At 42.1% G+C, this 27299-nt stretch overlaps 2 protein-coding genes across 13 annotated transcripts in view; one reads left to right on the plus strand and one right to left on the minus strand.

The window, feature by feature from the left end:
• The window catches only part of Nt5dc1 (5'-nucleotidase domain containing 1), a 102885-nt gene extending 93502 nt beyond the window's left edge, over nucleotides 1-9383 (minus strand). For 8 of the 9 annotated variants that reach the window (XM_087597202.1, XM_087597201.1, XM_087597204.1 and 5 more), the window contains exons 1-3: nucleotides 9177-9374; nucleotides 2847-2938; nucleotides 99-170 (exon numbers count right to left, since the gene is read on the minus strand). Coding sequence is in view for 8 of the 9 variants with exons in the window: in XM_087597201.1 (XP_087453327.1) it covers nucleotides 99-170; nucleotides 2847-2938; nucleotides 9177-9269 (257 nt within the window). In the remaining variant the exon portion in view is untranslated. 9 annotated transcript variants of the gene reach the window in all.
• LOC120098933 (uncharacterized) lies at nucleotides 8240-27074 on the plus strand. 4 transcript variants are annotated; one of them, XR_015645237.1, is made up of 4 exons: nucleotides 8240-8537; nucleotides 10205-10428; nucleotides 26178-26272; nucleotides 26866-27074. XR_015645237.1 is itself a non-coding variant. In XM_087598466.1 (4 exons), the coding sequence occupies exons 1-4, from the start codon at nucleotides 8515-8517 to the stop codon at nucleotides 26898-26900; spliced, it is 426 nt and encodes a 141-aa protein (XP_087454592.1). In that variant the 5' UTR covers nucleotides 8243-8514; the 3' UTR covers nucleotides 26901-27071. The 4 variants fall into 4 exon arrangements, 1 of the variants encoding a protein (XP_087454592.1); XM_087598466.1 differs by having other exon boundaries at nucleotides 8243-8537; nucleotides 26817-27071; XR_015645235.1 differs by lacking the exon at nucleotides 8240-8537 and adding an exon at nucleotides 9155-9799 and having other exon boundaries at nucleotides 26817-27071.
• The last annotated feature ends 225 nt before the right edge of the window (nucleotides 27075-27299 follow it).

The following is a 27299-nucleotide window of genomic DNA, read 5'->3' on the forward strand; positions in this document are numbered from 1 at the left end:
AATGACTGACTAAAATAATAACCCCACCCTGTAGCTTAAGGACTTTACAGTGGTAATAAAGTATCGTGGAGCCTCTGACCACAATGACAATACATTACCTGAGCACAGTGCCATCAGCCGCAAGCTTAATGAAGGTCCCATCTTCCAGATCCAGTGCCAAACCCTTGCAACTGAAATGGGAACATTTGATTATCAATCAGCTCATATGCTGGATTCACCTCAGAGGAAAAAAAATCTGCATTATTAAATGTAACAGTGTTAAAGAGATTTTCTCACCTGAACAAGGGACATGTTAATCAGCACGGGTGAGCATCCAGGAACTATAACATTAAGTCTCACTAAAAACAGGAACATACGGAAAATTGCCCAGGAGGCCAAGGGTAGCATGTTTATCTTATAAAGTCTTTAGGCTTTAGTAAAATGAAAAAAAGACATAACTCAAAAGAGAAAATACTAAATGAAGATTATCCTGTACCTTGTTAAAATATACTAATGTTTTCTGTTATCTAAAATACACGGGCAGGTGAGATGGTTCAGTGGGTAAAAATGATTGTTGAGCAAAGCTGATAACCAGAGTTCAGGCTCCAGATACATGGTGGAAGAGAGAACAGACTCCTGAAGTTGACCCCTAACTTTCTCATGTGTGCTGTGGTACATGTGTGCCTGTACCTAAATGCACGTACACATACACGGACGTGCATACATGTGCACACACAAATCTAACTATAACACATACAAACAGAAAGATACTCAGGAATACACACATCCACACACACATTTACAAAGCACAAGCTAACCTACATTGCCTCTAATGCATTTCCATATAGTTTTCTTAGCCTCTGGTCAAGGAGTATTACTGAGAACTAGTAAAAGACAGTCAAATACCAAGTTCTAGGTTCTTTATTATAAAAGACTTGTGGGATGTGGAGAAAACTGGATAGGTCCATTATTATGAATAAGAGCAAAACATCAAATGGAGGCCAAAGAGCAAGGTTAAACACACACACGAAAGGGCACTTGGGGGTTATTACTTACTTTCCTTCACAGTAAAGTTTCTGGGAACAATAATTCCACATGGTAAGAGCTTTCTGTTACCTTTCAGGACAGAAGGGATATTTCCAAAAGACAAACAAATCTCAGAGAGATGCACAATGCATCATCATTCTGCATGTATTTTTTTTAAGATTATTAGTTATAACCTAACATGTATTTTCTTATTTAATTAATTTGAATGTATTTTGTATACATGTTTTCATGTGTGTTCATATGTGTACACCTGTGTATCGGTTCGAGCCAGAAGCTGACATCAGGTACCCTCCCATTTATTCACCTTGCTTTTCAACACAGCATCTCTCACTGAACCTGGAGTTCACTGGCTGTCTAGGCTGACTGGACAGCAAGGCCCTGGGATCCTCCTGCCTTTGCCTCCGAAAAGCGGGGATGAGAGCAGCCCTTGCACTTATCCACTTTTCCCCACTTTCTTTCCTTTGAGAAATCTGTGCACATAGATAGTGTGTTTTGATCCACTCTCCTTTCCATGCTCCAAGTATTCCCAACTCTGTGTGTGTGTGTGTGTGTGTGTATGTGTTAAAACCTAAATCCAGTTGGGACCACTGTGTGTGTGTGTGTGTGTGTGTGTGTGTGTGTGTGTGTGTGTGTGTGTGTGTTAAAACCAGAGTCCACTTGGGACCACTGGTTTTACCAAGTGAAATGTGAAATTAGTCAAAGGACAAAATAACTTCTGTTCTAAAAGTTTTGTATTTTATGAATTAAAATGCTGTACAGACTTTACATGTTCAGACTTTACTATGAAAATGAAATTTCAGCTTGTGACCACTTGTACACAGGTAGCCTCTCAGAGGCCCCATCCTTGAAGAAAACTGATGTTTCCTAAGCCCTCGACTCTCAATAGCTCATCAGGTAAGGGTGGGGTTTGGTTCTGTCTCTCTGCTCCATGCTTGGGTTTTATCCAGCTTGAGTTTACCCAGGACTGGTGCGTGCTGTCATTACCTCTGAGAGTTCCTATATGCAACTATCCTGTTGTTCCCTGAGAATGGCTTCCTTGTAGTCACTCCCCACTTTTACCTTTTACGATCTTTCTACCCTCCTTTGCAATGATACTTGAGCCTTGGGAGGCACTCATTTCCTCTTGTTTCTGTGGGCTCTGGAAGACTGAACCTCTTGCTTGCAGATTACTAACTGAGCTATCTTTCCAACCTTAATTAAAGACACAGGGACCTCCTATTCTCCCAGCCAACCCTGAACAGCATCCTCCTGCCTCAGGCCTTGAGAAGCTAGAACTATATTCATACTTGCATGCATGTGCTACCATACCTGTTTAAACTGAACAACTGAAATTAAGCTTTCTTGCTTCTTTTTCTTGTTTAAATGAAGACAAAAGACCAAGAATGCCCTTTGTAACGTTGAAAATCATGAATCAGGGAGGGAATTGAACAGTAAGAATCATAAAGGAATACCCTAGAGCAGTCACTTATTTAAACATAATGACTGCTCTTCCATGGTTCTTAACAATTAAACAAACTTGTTCACAAAGATGTAAATTACAGTTCTTAGTAACCTGTCAACCTCCTGGCTGGGACTGACTGAAACTACATAAAAATATCCTCCAAGTAGTCACAAGCTGAAAGCTTACTTTCATATTAAATAAAGTCTAAACATGTTCAGAGTACAATATTTCAATCCATTAGACATAAAAATTTTAGAATAGAGGTTATTTTTTTGACTAATTTCACATGTCACTATTCATCTTTAGAAGAGTAAGATTTTTATCAGCAACAATTAGGAGCCACAGGGGACACAGATGAAAAGGGGGTTGGTAGACTTACCAGAAATCCCAGTCCTCTAGGGTCAGAGTGAGCAACTCCTCATCATATCCTTTCTCCTTGACTAAGAACTGAGCAAAGCTGTTATAAATGAGCTGCAAATAAGGAGGTAAAAAGAGAGATTAGCCATAAAGTTCACACTTCATTCTTAACCTCATAGAGCTGAAAACCTGACAGAATCACTGACAGAGCTAGGTAGGAGGGGAATGTCCATAACTGTGAACTTCTGCGGTTTAACCCTCTGCCCAGGTGAATGGTCAGCCCCAAAACTGTATTACCAGCACACAACCACACAACCAAAGACAGGTACTAATTTTATATCCAGGTCCTAAAGGACTGCAAATCATTGTTAAGACCTGACTACAGCTACCAGACCAGTGACAGTCAACCTGTGTGGGTCGCAACTCCTTCAGAAAACCTCTATCTCCAAAAGTATTTCCTTTATAATTCATAACAGTAGCAAAATGGAGTGGCGACAAAAATAATTTTCTGGTTGGTGGTCACCACAACACGAGTAACTGTATTAAAGGGTGGCAGCATTAGGCAGATCGAGAGTCACTGTTCCAGGACTGTCCGCAGGACAATAAGCATTGCTGACCATTTTATTATCTGTGGACCATCAGTGTTAGAAAGGCCTGGGCTGAGAGGAGATTCAGTGCGATACATCTGACCAGGCAGGTGAGTTAGCAGGAGACATGAGGTGGCTATCAGACACAAGGCATTTCTTTCTCTACGCCATCTCCATGCAAAGAGAACAACTAAGCACAAAGAAGGAACGAAGCCATTGGAAGCAAGCACAGATGAACCAAAGCTCTGGCTGTTGATAGACCTGAACTCCCAATAGTTTTCTTAATTACGATACCCATTTTTAATAAGTAGTCTGACACTGGAGTGGAGGGTCTACTGTTTAGGCATGAGGACTTGGGTTCAGATCCCCAGCACCATGTAAAATCTGTGCCCGACACCCATTTGTAACCCAGGCACTGAGAATCAGAGAAACAGTGGCTCCCCGGAGCTTGACGGTCAGCTAGTCTGGCTGAATCTGTGAGCCACGTTCAGTGAGACTCCGACTCCTGGAACACAAGGCAGAGCTGGGTAAACCCAAGGACATGGAGAACCAGCCAGGTGTAGACACCAAGGGCCTGCACTGTACCTGGTGGTGGCAGCTGAGGGCTGGCAAACTAACTGGAGGAAGCCAAGACTCCCCCCAAATAGAGCTGCTCTCTATCTACGAGCCAATTAAAAACACACTAGGTATGGCTCCTATCCAGTGTAGTGTAACAGTTATCTGGGCCATCAGTACCATATACCAATAGTTCTAAATCATGGAGATAATCAAGCATGGGTGCTGCTTCTTAAAGTCACCTGACTTTAAGGGATGAGAGTGGCCTGGTGGGTTCCTGTAAGATTCCTTTTAATCCCTCTCTTTTAAGACAAGACTATGTATCCTGGCTAACCTGGATCGAAGAGAGATCCACCTGTCTCTGCCTCTCTAGTGCTGAGTTATGGCTCCTACGAGATTCCTTAACGTTAGGAACCGCAGGCCCACATGTTGAAAAGAAAATTTTTAAAGTACCATGAACAGTTTTAAAAACTGTTTTGTCAAGATCCTGCCTTCGAGGCCTATTGCCAGCATGGGGTTAACAAGGGTAAAGCTCAGAGGGACCTGGAACGGAGGCAAATCCAACATAAGCACTTGCTTTTATTACCAGTCCTGTGCTAGCCATAAACCAAAACAGGACTGACTGCAACACCTGTCCATTTCTACTATATAAATATTCCCATTCCGCAAGCCCGCAACAGAGGTTTGGTTTCCACAGGAACTTGCCAAATAAAGAATGATGAGGTAAAGATAAATGTTAGATTAATAGGAAGTGTTTTGTTTGTTTGTTTTGTTGTTTTCTGATAAGCATGTTCCTTATAATAGTTGGGGTGTTCACAAAAACTAGTAATTTGAAATTCGAGTTGAATTTGTGTGTGTGTGTGTGTGTGTGTGTGTGTGTGTGTGTGTGTGGTGTGTGCATACCCTGTGTTTTAATTTGCTGAGCCTAGCAACCCTATAATCCCTTTGTGTTGGAAAATGAGGTGATGCCCTGAGTGGAAAGGTTTTAAATTACTTTAGATTTCCAGCTTACAAAAGTGAATTACAAGACTGGAGGGTGGCTTCTCCTTCAGGTGGTATACACATTCTCAGTGTCAGATGCCCCATTCTCCCAATGAGAGATTAAAAGTGAGTGGGTGTTATCTGACCTTTCAGTCTACAAGCCTAGGGGACACAGGGGTCACTCCCTCTGAGATACTGCCATTCCCAAGGCCCTGGAGAAAGGGACATACGTGCATCCACATTTGTTTGACAGCATGCCCTCACTGAGAACATCCCTGATTTTTCTTTTTTTTTTTCTTTTTTTTTTTTTTTCGGGGCTGGAGACCGAACCCAGGGCCTTGCGCTTCCTAGGCAAGCGCTCTACCACTGAGCCAAATCCCCAACCCCATCCCTGATTTTTCTACACACTTCCACAGTTCCCAGAATCTGAACACCTACCTCTGCTTGCTCCTTTCCACCCATCACCTTCCAACAGCAACTCCATCTGGACACCCTGCACTGGGCCTCTCCTCTGCATTTTATGAGGGCCTGGGTGCTGGAGTGGAGCTCAGGCTCCAGCACCATGCTTGGTGACTTAAAGATATCAGGATCTGCTAAGGACTTAAACTATCTGTGCCTTGTGGTTACCATCTCTTGTGGGTGACAGTGCCTGCCATCTACATATCCTCCAGAGGGCTTGTAAAGCTGCTACCAATGATCGTATCAACTTGACTGGACCTGGAACTACCTAGGAAACACACCTCTAGGTGTATCTTTGAGGGTCTTCCCAGAGAGATTTAACTGGAAAGGGTACAATCGACCTTGAATGAATGTATTACCATCCCAAGAGCTGGGGGCCCAGACTGAATGAAAGTAGAATTAAAAGCCACAGAAGGATCAGGAAGATGGCCCAGTGGATATAGTACTTGTCATACTGTAACCTTAGCATAGGGAGGCAGAGACAACATTGCCCAAAGATTGCTGGCCAGCCAGCCTAGCTGAAACAATAAGCTAGCACCAAAACCATTTGTAAAAAATAAACTGGAGGGGTTGGAGAGAAGGCTCAGTGGGTACAGGTGCTTGCTGCCAAGCCCAACAACCTGAGTTCAATTCCCAGAACTCACATGATGGAAGGGAATAACCAACTTCTGTAAACTGCCCTCTGACTTCCACATGTGCACTTATCATGTGTGCACACACATGCACACAGCCAGCAGAGCACCAACATTTATCTCTCTCTCCTTCCTGACTGTTGATCCAATGCGACCATCTGCCTCCTGTTCCTGCTACTATGTCCCCATCGCCAGGGTGGACTAAAACCCTAGAAACAAAGGACCAAATTAAATCCTTCCTTATGTGGTTTATTGTCTGGTATTGGGTCAGAACGATGAGAAAACAACTAATATAATATAAATCCAACCTATTCACAGAAGCCGAAGCCATAGTATATTCAAACAGTGGCTACATAGTGCAGTACCATGAATCCACAAGGGAGTGCAGGGGATGGACACATGTGGGCTTGCTGGCCAGCCAGTCTAGCTGAAATGGGAGAACTAGGTTCACTGAGAGATGATGTCTCAAAAAAAAAATTATAGGGTGGAAAGTAGGAGAAGAAAACATCTGACACCTTCACATCTGAAGCACACTCATATATACATATACATATGTTGCAAGATATTTGGTCACATTGTGAACCCCGAGACTGTGTTATTGACTGAAAAAAAAACAAAAAACAAAAAACAAAACTGTTAATAGTTGTGATGTGGCCCAGTCGTAAACAATGAAGGTAAAGTTAGTTTATAGAGAGAAGCATCGGTGTCTGAAAGTGATGTCTAATTTACTGGCAGAGAAAGTGATGAATCAGAGAAAGATCTGCGTGAATATGATATGCCCAACTCTCAGAAGAGATAGGAAAGGGAAGCTACGTGAGGGACCTTGCAAAGAAAAAAAGGAAACCCAGAGAGTTTTACAGACAGATTGGAAAGAGAGAGAGAGAGAGAGAGAGAGAGAGAGAGAGAGAGAGAGAGAGAGAGAGAGAAAGAAAGAGAGAGAGAGAGAGAGAGAGAGTGTGTGTGTGTTAGACACTGGTAAAGACAGAACAGGCCAGAGAATGAGAAGGAGCCAGCTTAGTGCTGGATTATGCATTACTTATATGAGGCCAAGTAGAGCATTCAGTCAGAGGCCTAGAGAGAGAAGCCAGATTGAACCAGTCATTTTGGAGAGGAGTTTTAAGCCAGAACAGCTAAGTTGAACCAGCCGGCCAGAGATCAGAAAGAGAGAGAAAGCAGTAAATCTCAGAGACTGAAAACTGTCTAGGCCTAGATAAGATTGTACGTAGGCAAGAAGCTTCCAAGACTAGGTCTAAGCTAGCAAACGAAGCCAGTAAGCCTCGGAGACAACAATTTCATCTGGCAAGTAAAAGCTACCTTTACATACATACACCATACCAAAAAGAAAAAAGTGACTGTGTCATACTCAGCTAACTCCAACCGCATTATAAGTTACTGAGCTCAGTATGCTCAAGACATAGAAAACACTGTTGGTTGCGCTGGTGCTCAGAAGACAGAGGCTCTTAGGGAGGAGTCCAAAGAGTAATCAGGAATACTTATAACTTACGGTGAGCATATGGAGAAGTCAGGTTTAGAGGAATCGGAAAGTGGTGACACAAAAGGCTTCATAGGAGGAAAGAAAAGGACTGGGGGTGATTTCATAACCTAATTACTTAAGAGGAGACCCCATATGATGAAGAGACCAGGTTCTCCCTCCAGGACTGTTCTCCACCATAAGGATGGAAAAGAACTTTACATCATCTTCCTGGTAACAGGTTGTTGCCCACTGAGAGGCTCCAAACTGTGTGTGGCTGCTCTGAGTCCCTAACTATGTCCTGGTGTTCAGCACTCTGTGGGACTTAGGATTTTCATACCAAGCATAACCGAGATTCAGAGTGTCTACTTTTAGCCTTTAAACGGCATTTTGATTCAAAACTCGCAGTAGAGCACCTTGTGAACTTTATATCCTAAAATTTTTATGCTCACACATGCACAAAATTGGTTTTTAACATGACAGAGGTTAAACAACATTTCCCACGAAAGACAGCGAATACAGATAAAGTGCATTAAGAAAATAGGAACCAGAGTGGAATCTGAAAACTATGGAAGGAAGGAAATTAACACCCAGAGATCTTCGTGAAGGAGTAGCCAAAGGACCAAAATTTAAAGAAATGTCTTCAAATTGTCACGAGAAAGGAAATGAGGTCTGTGTAACAGGAAAACAAAACAGTGCACCAGCAGGGGGAGCACACACTTTTTTTTTTTTTATTCCTCTGTTTGCAGAAAACACACAGGAGTGATTCAGGAGCCTCATTTTTGATTTTGGAGGATCTGATGAACTGGGGAACTGACAGGACTACACTGACCCACCCTGGCTGTTGTCTGCACTAGTGATGAAGTGTACTCCAATATTCTGGCAAGACACGAAGGCAAACAATTGTTCTTTTACCAGGACCAGGCTCTAAGCACCACACATCCGCTGCACACTTAATCCCCACAAGGGAAACTCAGAAGAAACCCAGATTATTTGCCCAGTGTCATGGAGCTAAAGTCCCGAACCAGGTAATTTAACTGCAGGGTCCTGCTTAGATTTCTCACTGTGATATTCTTAACTCTTCAGTTTCTTGTGAACCCAAAGAGTCAGAGAAAGCAGGGCAATTAAGATGACGGTACAAGCCTACAAACACAACAATCTATTCCCTTCATATTCTGGGTAGATTCTGTTGAGATTACAAGTTTATTTAAAATGCACAGTGCAACAAGTGCTCGTTTTCTTCTCTCGGTAAAGGCAAAAGCAAGTTTAAGACGTTAAGGACTTCGGCCGGTGTTTTTCACAGTACTATTATACAACCTCTCACTGCTTGCAAGGCTTGAACTGTGACAGGTAAATCTGGGCATGCAGAAGGAAAAGAGGCAGCCATGTTTTCTAGAAGTCCAAAAAAATGTGGCAATACCCACTCAGCTGGTGCCCAGAGTAGTTGGAAAAATAAACCAGGGACCGGGATAAACAAATGACAACCAAAGCCTCCGGGCCCATCTTTCCAGTGTCCTACAAGCCAGCCATCTCGATCTTGTGCTATCTTTTGCCCCCGGCTTCCTCCTCGGGATTAGCAGAGCCCTTGAAAGAACACTTCCGCCCAGCGGCCCGGGACCTACGGACACTCTGCGCAGCCGCCTTTAGAGGCTGCCCGCGCCACTCACCGCGGCGCTCTCGGACAGGTTGTAGCGGCACAGCGTGTGGTCGAGATCGAAGCCGACCACGTCGCAGGCGGCCAGGGAGAAATGCTGAGCCATTGAAGAGCAGTGGCGGGTATCCAGACCGGAAGGCCGGTAGAGCGTGCGAGCAGAAGTTGCCAAGACCCGACAAGCGACACTCGCAGCCAGGATGCGGAGCGGGGCGGGGCCTGACGGGGCGGGGCTTATTGGACCCTTGCGACAGAAGGGCGGAGCGTGGTCTGGTAGGGCGGGATTAGTCACATGGGCGGGGCTACGCACACCACAGGCCACGCCCCTACCGCTTCTCTTGCCTGTGGCCTGAGGTTCTCCTGCAAAGTCCCAGTTTTGCAGGCTGGTACAGACCAGCTCAGTGGCTTGCTTTCAGTGGAGCAGGTACTGCAGGAGCTGAAGTGCCCAGCTAGGGCCCTGCTAACCAATGTCCCTAGCTTAAGGTTACACAGAATTAGTCGGATTCCCGTTCATCGTTAGGCGCCACACAAAGGATCCCAGTGAAACCTCATCCTTTGAGGCTTGAGTGTGGAACAGTGTGTGAAATGGAGAAAATGATGTGCACAAATAACTGTTGGGCCCCTTTAGCATATAGTTTGGTAAGTGGTCTTTGTATGTTGAATCAATAACTTTATTACTCTGTAGTTTGTTAATAAGATGTGAAAGACATTCCTTGCATCATTTTATCCCTTGGAATGCATTAGAAAATATATTAAACATGGAGGACCACCGTACCAAAGGCTGATTGTATTATTCAGGGTTCTCTAGTGTCACAGAACTTATGGAATGTCTCTATATATTAAGGGGATTTATTGTGATGACTTACAATCTGTGATCCAACTAACCCAACACTGGCCAGCTGTTAATAGGAGGTCCAAGGATTTAATAGTTTCTCTATTCCACGAGGCTAGTTGTTTGAGCTGTTATTCTGTAGAATACGCTGGCAAGTAAGTGCAAACAAAGGAAAAAAAGTGAATCTTCTTTTTTCCACTGTCCCTCTGTAGGCCTCCAGAAGGTGTAGCCCTGATTAAAGGTGTAAACCACACCTGGATCTGGGACTTGCTTTGTCCCAGGCTGATCTTAAACTTAGAGATCTCCTTAAGTCTCCTGGGATTAAAGGCATGTACTACCTTGCCTGGGCCTTTTCATGGCCACTGTGCCTCAAGATCTCCGTGCCAAGATCCAGGTCAGAAATTTGTGTCTTCGAACCTCAAGATCTGGATCACAGGTGAGCCCTCCAGTTCTGTATTGTAGTTCATTCCTGATATAGTCAAGGTGACAACCAGGAATAGTCTTTACACTGGTGGTTATTTGATTATCCTGCTTTTAATTGAGCTTTTCTATGAGGAAATCAAAAAATGTTATAGATGAATGGAATATACTACTCAAAGCTTTTGCAAACAGGAAGTACAAAGTGATGATGTTTTGCTTGATTAAGGATTATACTGTTTTAGATTCAGAGAACTCAATACAGTTGGAACAAAGGATGTCCGAGCCATTTAACTTCCAGTCTCTGCGTGTGAAAAAACAAGTATATTAAGAGTTTTACCTCATACTCCATCATTTAAAAGAGAAAATGAAAATCTATTATCTTCATAATAACTCTAAATTTTTAAAAGAATGCTTTGTCTAATGAGAAAGAATTGAAATGGCACGATGATATGTGAAAGATAAAAGTTTTAAAGTTGCCCCCCTAGACACAAAGTTTAGAGCAGAAAAAAAAAAAAAGAAAAGAAAAACAGGTTAGGCCCCAGAATTGTATGTTCCAAGAAGCCTCTCCTAGGGCTATAGAATGGATAATTACATTGGCCAGCTCAACAGCTTTCTCCCAGAAACTAGCTGACCATAAATCTTAGAGAACAATCTTGAGAAGCAGGAAACAACTTCTAGGAACTAGCGGACCATGAAGTTAAACAATCTGAGAAGTAGGAGACAGCTTCTCCTAGGAAACAATCTTGGGGAACAGAGAGTTCTTCCTTGTGATTTTTCACTGTTATTCTACACACTTTCCAATGACGCCATCCCTGCCCCCTCGGGTTGTGGTTTCTCCCTTTAAATACCTCTTCTCCCAGCCTCTCGGGGTCGAACTCCACTGCCCCTGCGTGGGATACGAGTCTCGACCCCAGTGCACTGGTTGCTATCGATAAACCTCATGTGATTACAACAAGGACGGTCTTGTGTGAGTTCTTGGGAGGTTGCGTCATCCCAAGACTTGAGTGAGGGTCTCCCCACTCCGGGGGTCTTTCAATATGAATAGTTGAGAATTCCACTTAATCCTTACAGAGACTAACTCTTAGAAGGTTTGTTAATTTGTCAGCTCAATGGATAGTGCAATCGTTTAGGATGTTTGCTTATAATGCCTAATGGACTCATTTGAATACACATTGACAACTGTTGTGTCATACTGAGCCACAAACAAATCTGGAATAGGAACACAATAAAGTCCTCCAGAAAAATTGAGCATGTCATTAATCAGAGCTTAAAGACCACTGAGATCCACCATTCTTCACTGTCTGCGAAGAGAAAAGGCAGGATTTCTGTAGCTCACACTGATACAGGAAACTATGGGGTCCATGAGTGTAACAGTAGTGTCCTTGAGTAGGCCAGGCCTTTCTAGATTCAGAAGGGCTTTAACTCAGGAGTTAGGGTGCCACAAGGTCACTCTTAAACAGAACTGTCACTGAATTAATAACTCTGGATTCCTGGCTCTCAAATTCAGAGAAGAGAGATAGGAGAGCAAGTTGAGAAAGTTTTAATCCAGAATTGTAGATGGGAGTTTAAGGTAAAAGAAGAAGGCACAGTTCCTATGTAGCTGGAACAAGTCACAGAATGGAGCACCAACAAGGAAATTCTTACAGCTCTGATGGCAGAAGCTGGAGCTGACCTGGGAAGCCATTGCTCGGTCCACGTCTCCCATGTCTCTCGACCTCTCCAGGTGCTGCTCAGTTTCCATCATGACATCATTTACAGTACCCAGGCAGTGGGGCTTCTCCACATAGTACAGAGAGGTGACAGTGTAGGGACCACAATTCCCGTGTACATTCCTGGCCTGTGTGTGGAACAGAACCAAAGACATTTTGACACCTGGCTAGGGATAGAAGTTTTTTGAGATGCTTTCCTGACTAGTTTCTGTCCCTCATTCTTATCAACAAGCATCCCCTCGTTAATTATAGTGTAAGTACCAACTTCCCTGTGCTTCTGTGAATCTTCAGTAAAGGGCTGCCACATCTGACTTCCATTTTCGTTTAAACTTGAAGGCCACAGAACTCTGTGTGTGTGTGTGTGAGTGTGTGTGTGTGTGTGTGTGTGTGTGTGTGTTTATTTGTGTGTGTGGGGGTGTGTGTGCTGGGGGATATTTGTGTTAATAGGCACTTTAGAGATTCTCCTACTATACTCGATAATCATAGCCAGAAGTGTTGAAAGGGTTGTTTCTTGATTATGTAGCAGAAACTTCCCTTTACAGACTCCTCTGGGTGTTCTGAACCAGGGCTAAAAAATTTTTCAGGGGAAGAGGGAAAATAAGTTATTGTTCCCTAAGTGGGGACAGAGGGGGTCATCCCCATCTGTAAGCAGGTGGCTCCAGGCTGGAGTTGGCCATTATACTTGTTCAGCAGTAGTCACATTCTTGCTTATCCAATAGCATTTTATTTATTATTTTTCTCATGTCTAATCAGAGAGCCTTTGTGCTGTGTACATCTTTTCACTGGGAAGGGCATTTCACCCTTCAATGTCGTGAACCTGACCCACGTTTTACTGTCCTTTGTCTCAAACCTCATCCCTACTCCTCTCTAAGAACTCTTCTCCTTCCTCTTGTTCCATTCCCTGCAGAACACTGAACTTAAATACAAACGCTCTGGTTCATAAAGCTTAGTATTTTTATTTTTAATATTATTTTTGTATATGTTTTTAAACTCCAGATTTTATTCCTCTCCCTGTCCACCCTCCGACTGTTCCACATCCTGTAACTCCTCCCCCACCACCCCTGTTTCCACAAGGATGACTCTATGTCACTCGCCCCACCAGACCTCTAAACTTCCTGGGGCCTCCAGTCTCTTGAGGGTTAGGTGCATCTTCTCTGACTGAACCCAGGCCCAGGGAAGTCTTCTGCTGTGTTTGTGTTAGGAGCCTCATATCAGCCGGTATATACTTCCTGGTTGGTGATCCAGTGTCTGAGAGATCTCAGGGGTCCATGTTAATTAAGACTACTGGTCCTCCTACAACGTTGCCCTTCTCCTCAGCTTCCTCCAGCTTTTCCCTAATTCAACCAGAGGGGTCAGCAGCTTCTCTTCATTGGTTGGGTGCACATATCTGCATCTGACTCTCTCAGCTGCTTGTTGGGTCTTTCAGAGGGCAGTCATGATAGGTCCCTTTTTATGAGCGCTTCATAGCCTCAGTAATGGTGTCAGGTCTTGGGGCCTGCCCTTGAGCTGGATCCCCCTTTGGGCCTGTCGCTGGACCTTCTTTTCCCGAGGCTCTGCTCCATTTCTATCCCTGCAGTTCTTTCAGACAGGTCAGAGTTTTGACTTCATCCCTCACTTGATGCCCTGTCTTCCTGCGGGAGGTGGGCTCAACAAGTTCCCTCTCCCCCAACGTAGGACATTTCATCTAGGGTCCCCTACTTTGAGTCATGAGAGTCTCTCACCTCCCAGGTCTCTGATACATTCTGGAGGGTCCTTCCAACATCCTTCCTCCCAAGGTCACCTGTTTCCATTCTTTCTGCTAACCCTTAGGGCTTCAGTCCTTTTCCACCACCCAATACCAGATCATCTTCCTCTCTCCCTTCCCCTCCCCATGTTCCTCCCTCTCTTACCCCCTTGTGGTTGCTTTCTTCTTCCCAAGTGGGACTGAGGAGTCCTCACTTGGGCCCGTCAGTTTCTTGACCTTTTTGAGTTCTGTGGACTGTATCTTGGGTATTTTGTACTTTTTTTTTTTTTGCTATTATCCACTTATTAGTGAATACATACCATGCATGTCCTTTTGGACCTGAGTTACGTCACTCAGGATGATATTTTCTAGTTCCATCCATTTAACTGCAAAACTCAGGATGCCCTCATTCTTCATAGCTGAGTAGTACTCCATTGTGTAAATGAACCACATTTTCTGTATTCCTTCTTCTGTGGTGGGACATCTGGTTTGTTTCCAGCTTCTGGCTATCACAAATAAGGCTGCTATGAGCATAATGGAATGCATGCCCCTGTGGCATAGTTGAGCATCTTTTGGGTATATTCCCAAGAGTGGTATCGCTGGGTCTTTTGGTAGGTCTATCTCCAATTTTCTGAGGAACCTCCAAATTGATTTCCAGAGTGGTACTAGTAGTGGTAGTTGCTCTGTAGTAGACCTTGAGGTCAGGGATGGTGATTTCCCCCCCCAGTTGTTCTTTTATTGTTAAAAATTGTTTTCGCTATTCTGAGATTTTTGCTTTTCAGATGAATTTGAGAATTGCTTTTTCCATGTCTTTGATTTATGTTGAGATTTTGATGGGGATTGCATAGAATCTTTAGATCGCCTTTGATAAGATGGCCATTTTTATTATGTTAATCCTGCCAATCTATGAGCATGGGAGATCTCTCCATTTTCTGAGATCTTAGATTTCTTTCTTGAGAGACTTGAAGTTATTGTCATACAGATCTTTCATCTATTTGGTTAGAGTTACCCAAGATATTTTATATTATTTGTGACTATTGTGAAGGGAGTTGCTTCCCTGATTTCTTTCTCAGCCTGTTTATCATTTGTATAAAGGAAGGCTACTGATTTATTTGAGGTAATTTTATATCCTGCCGCTTTGCTGAAGTTGTTTATCAGCTGGAGAAATTCTCTGGTAGAATCTTTGGGGTCACTTTATGTATATTATCATGTCATCTGCAAATAGTGATACCTTTATTTCTTCTTTTCCAATTTGTATCCCCTTGGTCTTTTTTTGTTTTCTTATTGTTCCAGCTAGCACTTTGAGTACTATATTGAATAGATACGTGGAGAGTGGGCATCCCTGTCTTGTCCCTAATTTTAATGGGATTTCTTCAAGTATCTCTCCATTTAATTTTATATTGGCTGTTGGTTTGGAGTAAATTGCTTTCATTATGTTTAGGTATGGGTCTTCGATTCCTGATCTCTCCAATACTTTTAACATTAAGGGGTGTTGTATTTTGTCAAATGCTTTTTCTGCATCGAAGGAGATGAGCATGAGTTTTTTTTTCTTTGAGTTTGTCTATATAGTGGATTACATTAATGGATTTTCATATATTGAATCAACCTTGCATCCCTGGGATGAAGCCTACTTGATCGTGGTGAATGATGGCTTTGATGTGTTCTTGGATTCAGTTTGCAAGAATTTTATTGAGTATTTTTCCATCAATATTCATAAGCAAGATTGGTCTGAAGTTCTCTTTTTTGATATGGTCCTACTGTGATTTAGTTATCAGAGTAATTGTGGCTTCATAGAATGAATTTGGTAGTGTTCTTTTTGTTTCTATTTTATGGAATAGCTTGAGGAATATTGGTATGAGTTCTTCTTTGAAGTTGTGCTAGAATTCTGAACTAAATCCATCTGGTCATTGGCTTTTTTTTTTATTTTTTTATTTTTTTTGGTTAGGATGTTTTTTCTTTTTTTTCTTTTTCTTTTTTTTTTTTTTTAATTAACTTGAGTATTTCTTATATACATTTCGAGTGTTATTCCCTTTCCCGGTTTCCGGCAAACATCCCCCTAATCCCTCCCCCTCCCTTTCTTTATGGGTGTTCCCCTCCCCATCCTCCCCCCATTGCCACCCTCCCCCCAACAATCTAGTTCACTGGGGGTTCAGTCTTAGCAGGAACAAGGGCTTCCCCTTCCACTGGTGATCTTACTAGAATATTCATTGCTACCTATGAGGTCAGAGTCCAGGGTCAGTCCATGTATAGTCCTTAGGTAGTGGCTTAGTCCCTGGAAGCTCTGGTTGCTTGGCATTGTTGTACATATGGGGTTTCGAGCCCCTTCAAGCTCTTCCAGTTCTTTCTCTGATTCCTTCAACGGGGGTCCTATTCTCAGTTCAGTGGTTTGCTGCTGGCATTCACCTCTGTATTTGCTGTATTCTGGCTGTGTCTCTCAGGAGCGATCTACATCCGGCTCCTGTCGGCCTGCACTTCTTTGCTTCATCTATCTTGTCTAATTGGATGGCTATATATGTGTGGGCCACATGAGGGGCAGGCTCTGAATGGGTGTTCCTTCCGTGTCTGTTTTAATCTTTGCCTCTCTCTTCCCTGCCACGGGTATTCCTATTCCCCTTTTAAAGAAGGAGTGAAGCATTCACATTTTGATCATCCGTCTTGAGTTTCATTTGTTCTAGGCATCTAGGGTAATTCAAACATTTGGGCTAATAGCCACTTATCAATGAGTGCATACCATGTGTGTTTTTCTGTGACTGGGTTACCTCACTTAGGATGATATTTTCCAGTTCCAACCATTTGCCTACGAATTTCATAAAGTCATTGTTTTTGATAGCTGAGTAATATTCCATTGTGTACATGTACCACATTTTCTGTATTCATTCCTCTGTTGAAGAGCATCTGAGTTCTTTCCAGCTTCTGGCTATTATAAATAAGGCTGCGATGAACATAGTGGAACACGTGTCTTTTTTATATGTTGGGGCATCTTGTGGGTATATGCCCAAGAGAGGTATAGCTGGATCCTCAGGCAGTTCAATGTCCAATTTTCTGAGGAACCTCCAGACTGATTTCCAGAATGGTTGTACCAGTCTGCAATCCCACCAACAATAGAGGAGTGTTCCTCTTTCTCCGCATCCTCGCCAGTATCTGCTGTCATCTGAGTTTTTGATCTTAGCCATTCTCACTGGTGTGAGGTGAAATCTCAGGGTTGTTTTGATTTGCATTTCCCTTACGACTAAAGATGTTGAACATTTCTTTAGGTGTTTCTCAGCCATTCGGCATTCCTCAGCTGTGAATTCTTTGTTTAACTCTGAACCCCATTTTTAATAGGGTTATTTGTCTCCCTGCGGTCTAACTTCTTGAGTTCTTTGTATATTTTGGATATAAGGCCTCTATCTGTTGTAGGATTGGTAAAGATCTTTTCCCAATCTGTTGGTTGACGTTTTGTCCTAACCACAGTGTCCTTTGCCTTACAGAAGCTTTGCAGTTGTATGAGATCCCATTTGTTGATTCTTGATCTTAGAGCATAAGCCATTGGTGTTTTGTTCAGGAAATTTTTTCCAGTGCCCATGTGTTCCAGATGCTTCCCTAGTTTTTCTTCTATTAGTTTGAGTGTATCTGGTTTGATGTGGAGGTCCTTGATCCACTTGGACCTAAGCTTTGTACAGGGTGATAAGCATGGATCGAACTGCATTCTTCTACATGTTGACCTCCAGTTGAACCAGCACCATTTGCTGAAAATGCTGTCTTTTTTCCATTTGATGGTTTTGGCTCCTTTGTCAAAAAAATCAAGTGCCCATAGGTGTGTGGGTTCATTTCTGGGGCTTCAATTCTGTTCCATTGGTCTATCTGTCTGACTCTTTACCAATACCACGCAGTTTTTATCACTATTGCTCTGTAATACTGCTTGAGTTCAGGGATAGTGATTCCCCCTGAAGTCCTTTTATTGTTGAGGATAGCTTTAGCTATCCTGGGTTTTTTGTTATTCCAGATGAATTTGCAAATTGTTCTGTCTAACTCTTTGAAGAATTGGATTGGTATTTTGATGGGGATTGCATTGAATCTGTAGATCGCTTTTGGTAAAATGGCCATTTTTACTATATTAATCCTGCCAATCCATGAGCATGGGAGATCTTTCCATCTTCTGAGGTCTTCTTCAATTTCTTTCTTCAGAGTCTTGAAGTTCTTATTGTAAAATCTTTTACTTGCTTGGTTAAAGTCACACCGAGGTACTTTATATTATTTGGGTCTATTATGAAGGGTGTCGTTTCCCTAATTTCTTTCTCGACTTGTTTCTCTTTTGTGTAGAGGAAGGCTACTGATTTATTTGAGTTAATTTTATACCCAGCCACTTTGCTGAAGTTGTTTATCAGCTTTAGTAGTTCTCTGGTGGAACTTTTGGGATCACTTAAATAAACTATCATATCATCTGCAAATAGTGATATTTTGACTTCTTCTTTTCCGATCTGTATCCCCTTGACCTCCTTTTGTTGTCTGATTGCTCTGGCTAGAACTTCAAGAACTATATTGAATAAGTAGGGAGACACTGGGCAGCCTTGTCTAGTCCCTGATTTTAGTGGGATTGCTTCAAGTTTCTCTCCATTTAGTTTAATGTTAGCAACTGGTTTGCTGTATATGGCTTTTACTATTTTTAGGTATGGGCCTTGAATTCCAATTCTTTCCAGGACTTTTATCATGAAGGGGTGTTGAATTTTGTCAAAAGCTTTCTCAGCATCTAATGAAATGATCATGTGGTTTTGTTCTTTCAGTTTGTTTATATAATGGATCACGTTGATGGTTTTCCGTATAGTAAACTATCCCTGCATGCCTGGGATGAAGCCTACTTGGTCATGGTGGATGATTGTTTTGATGTGCTCTTGGATTCGGTTTGCCAGAATTTTATTGAGTATTTTTGCGTTGATATTCATAAGGGAAATTGATCTGAAGTTCTCTTTCTTTGTTGGGTCTTGTGTGGTTTAGGCATAAGAGTAATTGTGGCTTCATAGAAGGAATTCAGTAGTGCTCCATCTGTTTCAATTTTGTGGAATAGTTTGGATAATATTGGTATGAGGTCTTCTATGAAGGTCTGATAGAATTCTGCACTAAACCCGTCTGGACCTGGGCTCTTTTTGGTTGGGAGACCTTTAATGACTGCTTCTATTTCCTTAGGAGCTATGGGGTTGTTTAACTGGTTTATCTGTTCCTGATTTAACTTCTGTACCTGGTATCTGTCTAGAAAATTGTCCATTTCCTGCAGATTTGCAAATTTGTTCAATATAGGCTTTTATAGTAAGATCTGATGATTTTTTGAATTTCCTCTGAATCTGTAGTTATGTCTCCCTTTTCATTTCTGATTTTCTTAATTTGGACACACTCTCTGTGTCCTCTCATTAGTCTGGCTAAGGGTTTATCTATCTTGTTGATTTTCTCAAAGAACCAACTTTTGGTTCTGTTGATTCTTTCTATGGTCCTTTTTGTTTCTACTTGGTTGATTTCAGGTCTGAGTTTGATTATTTCCTGCCTTCTACTCCTCCTGGGTGTATTTACTTCTTTTTGTTCTAGAGCTTTTAGGTGTGCTGTCAAGCTGCTGACATATGCTCTTTCCTGTTTCTTTCTGCAGGCACTGAGCGCTCTGAGTTTTCCTCTTAGCACAGCTTTCATTGTGTCCCATAAGTTTCGGTATGTTGTACCTTCATTTTCATTAAATTCTAAAAAGTCTTTCATTTCTTTCTTTATTTCTTCCTTGACCAGGTTATCATTGAGTAGAGCATTGTTCAATTTCCATGTATATGTGGGCATTCTTCCCTTATTATTATTGAAGACCAGTTTTAGGCCGTGGTGTGATAGCACGCATGGGATTATTTCTATCTTTCTGTACCTGTTGAGGCCCGTTTTTTGACCAATTATATGGTCAATTTTGGAGAAAGTACCATGAGGAGCTGAGAAGAAGGTATATCCTTTTGCTTTAGGATAGAATGTTCTATAAATATCCGTTAAGTCCATTTGGCTCATGACTTCTCTTAGTCTGTCTACGTCTTTGTTTAATTTCTGTTTCCATGATCTGTCCATTGATGAGAGTGGGGTGTTGAAATCTCCTACTATTATTGTGTGAGGTGCAATGTGTGTTTTGAGTTTTAGTAAGGTTTCTTTTACATATGTAGGTGCCCTTGTATTTGGGGCATAGATATTTAGGATTGAGAGTTCATCTTGGTGGATTTTTCCTTTGATGAATATGAAGTGTCCTTCCTTATCTTTTTTGATGACTTTTAGTTTAAAATTGATGTTATTTGATATTAGAATGGCTACTCCAGCTTGCTTCTTCCGACCATTTGCTTGGAAAGTTGTTTTCCAGCCTTTCACTCTGAGGTAGTGTCTGTCTTTGTCTCTGAGGTGTGTTTTCTGTGGGCAGCAGAATGTATGGTCCTCGTTGCGTATCCAGTTTGTTAATCTATGTCTTTTCATTGGGGAGTTGAGGCCATTGATGTTCAGAGATATTAAGGAATAGTGATTATTGCTTCCTGTTATATTCATATTTGGATATGAGGTTATGTTTGTGTGCTTTTCTTCTCTTTGTTTTGTTGCCAAGATGATTAGTTTCTTGCTTCTTCTAGGGTATAGCTTGCCTCCTTATGTTGGGCTTTACCATTTATTATCCTTTGTAGTGCTGGATTTATAGAAAGATATTGTGTAAATTCGGTTTTGTCATGGAATATCTTGGTTTCTCCATCTATGTTAATTGAGAGTTTTGCAGGATACAGTAACCTGGGCTGGCATTTGTGTTCTCTTAGGGTCTGTATGACATCTGTCCAGGATCTTCTGGCTTTCATAGTTTCTGGTGAAAAGTCAGGTGTGATTCTGATAGGTCTCCCTTTATATGTTACTTGACCTTTTTCCCTTACTGCTTTTAATATTCTTTCTTTATTTTGTGCGTTTGGTGTTTTGACTATTATGTGACAGGGGTGTTTCTTTTCTGGTCCAATCTATTTGGAGTTCTGTAGGCTTCTTGTATGCCTATGGGTATCTCTTTCTTTAGGTTAGGGAAGTTTTCTTCTATGATTTTGTTGAAGATATTTACTGGTCCTTTGAGCTGGGAGTCTTCACTCTCTTCTATACCTATTATCCTTAGGTTTGATCTTCTCATTGAGTCCTGGATTTCCTGTATGTTTTGGACCAGTAGCTTTTTCTGCTTTACATTATCTTCGACAGTTGAGTCGATGATTTCTATGTAATCTTCTGCTCCTGAGATTCTCTCTTCCATCTCTTGTATTCTGTTGGTGAAGCTCATATCTACAGCTCCTTGTCTCTTCTTTTGGTTTTCTATATCCAGGGTTGTTTCCATGTGTTCTTTCTTGATTGATTCTATTTCCATTTTTAATTCCTTCAACTGTTTGATTGTATTTTCCTGGAATTCTTTCAGGGATTTTTATGACTCCTCTCTATGGGCTTCTACTTGTTTATTTATGTTTTCCTGGAATTCTTTCAGGGATTTTTGTGACTCCTCTCTATGGGCTTCTACTTGTTTATTTATGTTTTCCTGGAATTCTTTCAGGGATTTTTGCGATTCCTCTCTGTAGGCTTCCACTTGTTCTCTAAGGGAGTTCTTCACGTCTTTTTTGAAGTCCTCCAGCATCATGATCAAATATGATTTTGAAACTAGAGCTTGCTTTTCTGGTGTGTTTGGATATTCCGTGTTTGCTTTGGTGGGAGAATTGGGCTCCGATGATGCCATGTAGTCTTGGTTTCTGTTGCTTGCGTTCCTGCGCTTGCCTCTCGCCATCAGATTATCTCTAGTGTTACTTTGTTCTGCTATTTCTGACAGTGGCTAGACTGTCCTATAAACCTGTGTGTCAGGAGTGCTGTAGACCTGTTTTCCTGTTTTCTTTCAGCCAGTTATGGGGACAGAGTGTTCTGCTTTCGGGCGTGTAGTTTTTCCTATCTACAGGTCCTCAGCTGTTCCTGTGGGCCTGTGTCTTGAGTTCACCCGGCAGGTCGCTTGCAGCAGAAAAGTTGGTCTTACCTGTGGTCCCGAGGCTCAAGTTTGCTCTCGGGGTGCTGCCCTTGAGCTCTCTGCGGCGGCAGCAACCAGGAAGATCTGCGCCGCCCTTTCCGGGAGCTTCAGTGCACCAGGGTTCCAGATGGCGTTTGGTGTTTTCCTCTGGCGTTAGAGATGTGTGCAGAGTGCAGTCTCCTCCGGTTTCCCAGGCGTGTCTGCGCTCTGAAGGTTTAGCTCTCCCTCCCACGGGATTTGGTTGCAGAGAACTGTTTATCCGGTCGGTCCCTTCTGGTTCTGGCGGTGTCTCAGACACAGTGGATCTGCTGCTCCTGGGCCCTCCTCTACGGGGACCCAGAGGCCGTATACAGTTTCTTCTTGGGCCAGGGATGTGAGCAGGGGTGGGCAGTGTTGGTGGTCTCTTCCGCTCTGCAGCCTCAGGAGTGCCCACCTGACCAGGCGGTGAGGTGTCTCTCCCACGGTGTTTGGGAGCAGAGAGCTGCTGCGGGCAGGGATCTGCTGGTTTGGGACCCCCCCCCCCCCCGTTAAATACCGGAAGTGCCCGGTCCTAGAGGAATTTTGCTTCTGTGTGTCGTGAGTTCACCAGGCAGGTCGCTTGCAGCAGAAAAGTTGGTCTTACCTGTGGTCCCGAGGCTCAAGTTTGCTCGTGGGGTGCTGCCTACGAGCTGTCCGCCGCGGCAGCAACCAGGAAGATTGGTTAGGAGGTTTTTAATGACTTCTTCTATTTCCTCATGGGATATGGACTTGTTTGGAAAGTCTACCTGCTCTTGATTTAACTTTGATATATGGTATCTGTCTAGAAAACTATCGATTTCATCTAGATTTTCCAGTTTTGTTGAGTATTGGCTTTTATAGTAGGATCTGATGATATATTTGAATTTCTTCTGTTTCTGTTGTTATGTATACCTTTTCCTTTCAGATTTTATTAATTTAAATACTGCCTCTGGGCCCTTTAGTTAGTTTGGCTAAGGGTTTATTTATCTTGTTGATTCTCTCAAAGAATCAGTTTTGGTTTTGTTGATCCTTTCCATCGTTCTCTTTGTTTCTATTTGGTTGATTTTGGTCCTGAGTTTGACTCTTTCCTGCTACCTACTCCTCTTTGGGGAGTTTGCTTCTTTTTGTTCTAGAGCTTTCAGGTGTGCTGTTAAGTTGCTGCTATAAGATCTCTCCAGTTTCTTTACCAGTAAACTTAGTGGTATGAATTTTCCCCTTAGCACTGCTTTCTTTGCATCCCATAAGTTTGGGTTTGATGTGTCAATATTTTCATTAAATTCCAGGAAAATCTTTAGTTTCTTTCTTTATTTCATCCCTGACCAAATTATCATTGAGTAGAGAGTTGTTCAGTTTCCACGTATATATGGTCTTTCTGTTGCTTTTGCTGTTATTGAAGTCCAGCCTTAGGCCATGGTGGTCTGATAGTATGCATGGGATTATTTCAATCTTGTATCATCTGTTTAAACCTGTTTTTCCTACTGATTAAATGGTCAGTTTTGGAGAAGGTACCTTGAAGTGCTGAAAAGAAGGTGTACTCTTTTGTTTTAGGGTGAAATGTTCTATAGATATGTTAAATCGATTTGGTTCGTAACCTTTATTAGTTTCACTGTGTCTCTGTTTAGTTTCCGTTTCATTGACCTGTCTATTGGTGAGAGTGGGCTGTTGAAGTCTCCCATTATTAGTGTGTGGAGTTTGATGTGTGTTTTGACTTTTAGTAAAGTTTCCTTTATGGATGTGGATGCACTTATGGGGCATAGATGTTCAGAACTGAGACTTGCGCTTGGTGAATTTTCCCTTAGATGAATATGAAGTGCTCTTCCTCATCATACTTGATAACTTTTGGTTGAAAGTCTATCTTACTGGATATTAGGATGGCAACTCCAGCTTGTTTCTTGGGACCATTTGCTTGGAAGACCTTTCTTCATCCTTTTACTCTGAGATAGTGTTTGTCTTTGTTATTGACATGTGTTTCTTGTATGCAGCAAAATGCTGGATCTTGTTGAGTATCTAGTCTGTTACATTATGTCTTTTTATCAGTGAGTTGAGTCCATTTATATTGAGAGATATTAAAGACAGTTGACTGTTGGTTCCTGTTATATTTGTTTTGTAGTTGCCTTTATGTGCTTGTGGTTCTCTCCTTTTGGCTCTGTTGTGAGATGCTTAATATCTTGTCTTTCCTTTGGTGTAGGTATCTTCCTTGTTGGAGTTTTCCTTCTAAGATGCTCTGTAGGGCTGAATTGGTAGATAGATACTGTTTGAATTTGGTTTTGTCCTGGAATATTTTGTTTTTTCCATCTATGTTGATTGAGAGTTTTTCTGGATATAGTAGCATGGGCTGGCTTTTGTGTTCTCTTAGAGTCTGCATGTCCTCTGACCAGGCTCTTCTGGCTTTCATAATCTCTGTTGAGGATTCTGGTGTAATTCTGATAGGTCTGTCTTTGTATGTTACTTGGCCCTTTCCCCTTGCAGCTTTTAATATTCTTTCTTTGTTCTATGTGTTTAGTGTTTTGATTGTTATATAACAAGAGAATTTTCTTCTCTAGTCCCATTTGTTTGGTATTCTATAGGCTTCTTGTACCTTTATGGCCATCCCTTTCTTTAAGTTGGGAATGTTTTCTTCTATCATTTTGTTGAAGATGTTTTCAGGTCCTTTGAGCTGGGAATCTTTTTGTTTTTCCCCGCTATTCCAATTATTCTTAGATTTAGTCTTTTCATTGTATCCTGAATTTCCTGGATGTTTTGGATTAGGAGTTTTTTTTAATGTTTTGAATTTTCTTTGACCATTATGTCAATCTCTTCTACAGTATCTTTTATACCTGAGGTTCTTTCCTCTATCTCTTGGATTCTGTTGGTGACACTTACATCTGCAATTCCTGACCTCTTTCCTAGGTTTTCCATTCCTAGGTTTGCCTCCATTTGTGTTTTCTTTATTGTTTCTACTTCCACTTTTAGGTCTTGTACTGCTTTATGCAATTCCTTCTCCTGTTTGATTGTGTTTTCCTGCATTTCTTTAAGGGATTTATTTGTATCCTCTTTAAGAGCTTCTACCTGCTATACCTGTGTTTTCCTGTATTTCTTTCAGTGAGTTATCTATATCCTACTTAAAGGACTCTATTTTCTTTTTAAGATAGGATTTTAGGTCAGCTTCCTGATTTTCAGGTGTGTTGGGGAATTCAGGGCTTGCTATGGTGGAAGAACTGGATTCTGATGATGCCCACATATATTGGCTTCTGTCGCTTATGGTTTTGTGCTTGCTTCTCACCATCTGATTATCCCTAGTGTTTGCTGGTCTGAGTGATTCTGTCTGGAGTCTGCCTCTTTTGTTCCTGGGTTTCAACAGGTCTCCTGCTAGGCCTGTGGCCCTCGCTGTAGCAGAACTCGTGTTCAGCCCTCCAACTGGAGGGTACTCAGAGGGGCAGAGAGGCTGCTGATTTGTTGCCTTGGCTGCAGTAGATCTCCTTGGATGCCTTCAGACTGTTGGGTCTTCAGAGGAGTCGTCAAACTGTTGTCCTGTGTGAAGCTGTCCTCTAGGAGTTGGTGGCCAGTCAATGGACTGTGGTTTCTGTTTCCTTGTGTGCAGCCACTCCCCAGGGAGGCTTTAAGTCTTTAGGGTCAGTTGCACTGACAAAGAACCTTCAGGAAGTCTTCAGACTGCAGTGTCAATTGCCCAGTTGCCCTGTATACAGAGGAACTCCTGGAATTCCTTCAAGCTGCCATGTCCTGGGAACAGTGGGTCTCCTGGGATGCCTCAGGATATGGTACTGAATGCTCTTAGTACAGGATTCTTCTGGTGTGCCTCAGGATATGATGTCACATGTTCTGAGTACAGGGGATCCTCTGGTATGTCTTAAGATATAGCCCCTTCCGGGAAGCAGACTAGCTATCAGTCTGTCTTTGCAGAAAAGCAGCTCATGGTTTTTAAATAAAGATATTTACTCCTCTTTTTTTTTTTCGGAGATGGGGACCGAACCCAGGGCCTTGCACTTGGTAGGCAAGCGCTCTACCACTGAGCTAAATCCCCAACCCCAAGATATTTACTCTTCTTAAACATCAAACTTCAATACAAATAACGCAGATTCCCTGTCATCAACTAAAAGTTAAATCGCTTGCTTAAATATTGTATCAGTTACTTCTCCCCATTGCCGTGGTAAAAGCAACTTATTACCAAGGTTCACAGTCTGAGGGTATAGTACATCACAGGGATGATTGCATGGTGGCAGAGCAGGTAGATACAACCTGGTTGGCAGAACTGAAGCAGCTGGTCACGTTGCATCTGCAGTTTGGGAGCAGAAAGAGATGAATGCTGACACGCAGCTCTTTTTTTCTCTTTCCAGGACCATTGCCCATGGGGGTGATAATGTGCACATTCAAGGAGGGGCTTTCTTTTCATTTAAACCTCTCTGGAAACACCCCGAAGACAAGCTCAGAGGTTTGTTTCCTACGTAACACTTGGTCCTGTCACAGTGACAATCAAGATTAACCATTACATATATGAATTGTTTCCCTAAATAACATGTTGAATATCAGTGTTATAGAATGAACTGTGTCTCTTCCAAGTTATATATTGGAGTCCTGTCATGTAACAGGACTGCATTTAGGGAATTATGGGGAAGTGATTTTGTTAAATAAGGTCAAAAGGTCATGTGGTCAGGTCCCTCATCAGATAGGCTTATTGTCCTGCAAGGATAAAAAGTAACATCAGAGATGTCAAGCACAGAATAAAGGTCACATGATATTCTAATCAGAGCCAACCTACAAGTGAAGGAGAGAAGCTCCTGTGGGAACCAACTCTGGTGGCTCCTTGGTCTTAGAGGTCATCTATAGAACTACGAAAAAATACTCTGTTGTTAGGACTGTCCTAGCCTGTGGGTTTCTGAAGACAGACTAACTAGACCAAGACAGTCAATAATCAGATTGTTCTCTAATCAATATTGGTGTGTTGAGTATAATGAGCATTGTTTGTCATTTCCAAGGTCCACAAAGAGAAAGGACATTGTCATTTGTTGATTCTTACAAACCTAGATACTTTTAAAAGTCTCCCTGGGTTGGAGAGATAACTCAGCGGTTAAGAGAACAGACTGCTCTTCCAAAGGTCCTGAGTTCAAATCCCAGCAACCACATGATGGCTCACAATCACCTGGGATGAGATCCGATGCCTTCTTCTGGTGTGTCTCAAGACAGCTACCGTGTACTTATATAGGATGAATAAAAAAAAGTCTTTTAAAAAAGTATTCCCTTTCCTGTGTTTTATAACTACAGTTACATAATAATGTAGAAATAGCTTGTAATATTGCTGATATGCTAGAGTTGAATTTCATCATTAAAACGTGTTCCTCTCCTCGCTCCTGACACTGTCTTGCTATGTAGCTCAGGTTGGTCTCAAATGGATAATCTTCCTGCCTGATTCTTAGTGTTGTAATTACAAGCCTATAATTAAAGCCCCATACCCCTTCTAG

Source organism: Rattus norvegicus, chromosome 20 (assembly GCF_021556685.1).
Source record: "Rattus norvegicus strain SHRSP/BbbUtx chromosome 20, alternate assembly SHRSP_T2T, whole genome shotgun sequence".
Lineage (NCBI taxonomy): Eukaryota > Metazoa > Chordata > Mammalia > Rodentia > Muridae > Rattus > Rattus norvegicus.